The sequence below is a fragment of the Gavialis gangeticus genome, unplaced genomic scaffold (assembly GCF_001723915.1).
Source record: "Gavialis gangeticus isolate Ggan-Ray unplaced genomic scaffold, GavGan_comp1, whole genome shotgun sequence".
NCBI classification, from domain to species: Eukaryota; Metazoa; Chordata; order Crocodylia; family Gavialidae; genus Gavialis; species Gavialis gangeticus.
In genome coordinates, this window is record NW_017729022.1 from 67,373,064 (window position 1) to 67,376,181 (window position 3,118).

Sequence of the window (3,118 nt, forward strand, 5' to 3'; positions counted from 1 at the left end):
AACTATTAAAGGAGACCAGCATAAGCATGAATTCTCCTGGCTTGCAGCAAATGAAGGGCACATGCAGAGGAGGCCCCTGCTGTCAAAGCAGACAAACTAGCTTCTCAAACCCCCTTGCTTTCAGGGAAGGCACAAGTATCTTGGGTTGCTGCCTCTTAGCTAACACACCTCCTGATACAAAGTAAAGAAAGCTGCAGCAATAAAAGTTGTGAAGTGAACTTTGAAAAGGGCAGCTTTCTGGAAGGGTCCTCTTGATATAGAAAAGTTTTTATAATATTTTTCAGGCTGTCATCACTGAAGCAAACTGTAGCCTTACCAGCACTATTAACATGCAATGTTTTTCTTGGCTTTCAGGAACAAATACACTATATAAACTAGACATGAATTATAACTATGCAGCACTGCAGTCTTTGTAATGAAAGGTTATTAAAAGCAAGAGAAAGAAACTTTTTTTTTTACCACTTGGTTCAACTGTTTTCAAATACTATTGACAAGATTCCATGTTGAGTCAATGTTCTGCTGAAAAAGTAGAGGGGTTTTGCATGTATTTTTCATGGATGCTGTCAGGTTAATTGCTTTGAAGACTGAAGTCCTCAGTCTCACTAAAGACTGTGGGTATCAACAAGGCAAAGGTCCCAAATCACTTTCATGTGTCTGTACTCTGAGGTACAGAAATAGCCTCCAGGGTTGTCAATATTGTGCATGCACCTTTTGTCTCTGCAAAGATAGTTTGTACCCACTGGTACACAGACATCTCTTTGCTAGGGACTGGACCAAGACTACTAGCTCATTTGTTATTATACAGGAGACCCCAGGACAGCTATCAAATAGTAACCATATTTGGTCACTTAATTCCAACCTAGGCAATATGCAAAGCAGGGAATTAGATATTGAGTTTCCATTATCCCATTCCCTTGAGCTATGCAGTTGTTCCCTTGCTTCCATAAAAATGCTGTCATTTACGAAAGCTTGTGGGGCACCTAGGATTGTAGTAGGAGGATGTCAGAAAGAACCAATGGGCATGTCTTTCAGCTTTCCAAATTTTTATAGACTCCTATACGTTGTGGTTTTCCTGGTCAAGCACCCCACTGTTCCAGCTTGTAATTTTTATTTCAGAAAGCACAAGGAATAAACTCTGGAGATAAGATGACAGCATGCAAAATCCTTGAGAGACTTGTTTACCCCCCTCTGTGGCCTTCGTACAAGTTCCTAGTATAAAGAACCTATATAGTTGCTACTAGCTGGTCTGAATTACACTATTTCAAGTTGCCAGAGGCAGTTCCGTAGCCTGGGAGAATTAGTCCAGTTTCCTTAGTATTTTCTTGGCATCAGGTTAGCAAGGGACATTTAGGCTGCCCACACCTTCAATTTTGTTTTTGTCCCACTGCAGAAAATAAACCACTTTTACAATTACTAATATCTAGAAAGTGTGCAACACTTGTTTTTCTTGGACAGGTTGTAGTCTTGGAACAGCTTCTACTCCAAGAGTTTCATTTTAGCAACTCTTCCTAATGGGAAAATAAAGCACACCACACTTTTTTTTGGAGAGCGAGATATAAAGCAATTACAAAAAGCTGTGGATATATTTAGATATATCAGGAAAGGGCAGAGCAGTGTTTAGTCCTTTAATCCACCCACCCCCTTCCATTTTCAACACAAACCTTTAATGATCAAGCCTCAACTGTCTGGGGGAAGCGGGGACCTGAAAACCCAGTCATTTGGAAGCAGTTCTTCATACATGGATCTAGTTAAACCAGATACAGCAACCCAAACCAGCAAAGGGTGTTTGCTGGCCCCGGCTCCCCCCACCCGGTGTTTCACATGCTGGTTACTTGTCAGTGCTTTGGCAAAAGGTGTCCCCTTCTCTGTCCCACCACAGTACCAGGGAACTTTCTGGATGGTAGAAAACATCAGAGCTATGGAGGAAGTGGAGGCGGGGTGCATGTGTCAGTGTCACATCAGAGCAATGAGCGTTTGTGTGTGTGTGTGTGTGTGCGTGTGCACGCGCGTGTGTGTGTAAGTAACATCAGAGCAGTACAGTAAGTGCCGTGTGTGTCAGTGAGAAGGGGGACGTTGTAACTTTATCTCCTGCTGTGTAGAGCAGAGGTTCCCAAACTTTTCCTCATGCATACCCCCTTCCAGGTTTACCAGCTGCCCACATACCCCTACCAGCATACACTTTACATTGAACCCCTGACATGCCAATTGTTACTATAATGACAATTAAAACTGCCAGCAGGCAATTTCTCCTGCATACCCCCCAGAAATGCCCTACGTCCCCCAGGGGGGTCTATGTCCCACAGTTTGCCCCCCGCATCCCTCTAGAGTGCTAATGTTGCTCCCCTGGGCTTTAGGATGCTGCACCGCCTGTCCCCAGGAAATCCCAGACTCCTAGAAGAGAGGGGCTGGAAGGGACCTCAAGGAGGGCATCTAATCCAACCCCCTGCTCCCAGCGGCACCAGCCCCAACGAGATCATCCCAGGCACAGCTTCCTGTAGCCGGGTCTTCAAACCCTCCAAGGATGGAGATGCCACCGCCTCTCGGGCTGTGCATCTCCTTGCCCACCAGGTGCATGTCTGCGAGCCCGGGGAGGGGAGGGGAGGCGGGCGGCACTCACCGATGTCCGAGTTGCAGAAGGCATCCTGCGGGTGGATGGGCACGCACGTGCAGGCTTCCGCCACCAAGGCGCTCAGGCTCCAGCTGCAGAGGAGCGCCAGGAGGCTGAGCCACCCGGCGGGCATGGTGCTGCGGGGGGTGGCCGGACGCTGCCGGCGGAGAGGGGTCGCCCCGTGGATGTGCCGCGTCTCCTCCGGCGGGCTCCGCGCCTCTGCCCCGCGCTCCCTCCTCCGGCTGCCGGGCCCGGGACGCTGGAGGCTGGAGGCGCCTTTGCTGCTCTGCCCCGGGCTGGGGCGGGGAGTTATAGCCTTGATCGCGCGCTCTCCGGCTCCTGGGGGGCCGCTCCCCGCGACCAATCGCAGCCCCGCATTACCTCACTCCCGCGGAGCGGGGAGAGGCTGCCCGAGGGCTGGAGGCGGGGTCGGAGCCCGGGCTTCAGCGCCTTATAGGGAATAATGCGCCTCCATGTGTGTTGGGGCTGCGAGGGGGAGCAGGCGGGGAG

At 49.9% G+C, this 3,118-nt stretch overlaps 2 protein-coding genes across 3 annotated transcripts in view; one reads left to right on the top strand and one right to left on the bottom strand.

The window, feature by feature from the left end:
• TIMP3 (TIMP metallopeptidase inhibitor 3) overlaps positions 1 to 2,938 on the bottom strand; it is a 57,046-nt gene extending 54,108 nt beyond the window's left edge. Inside the window, exons 1-2 of one of the 2 annotated variants that reach the window (XM_019515318.1) lie at positions 2,845 to 2,926; positions 2,618 to 2,807 (exon numbers count right to left, since the gene is read on the bottom strand). In XM_019515318.1, the coding sequence (XP_019370863.1) occupies positions 2,618 to 2,741 (124 nt within the window). In that variant the 5' untranslated portion in view covers positions 2,742 to 2,807; positions 2,845 to 2,926. Of the gene's footprint in view, positions 1 to 2,617 lie in introns of both variants that reach the window. The other variant, XM_019515317.1, reaches the window with a different exon arrangement.
• The window catches only part of SYN3 (synapsin III), a 328,068-nt gene that overhangs the window by 126,324 nt on the left and 198,626 nt on the right, over positions 1 to 3,118 (top strand). The window lies entirely within an intron of this gene.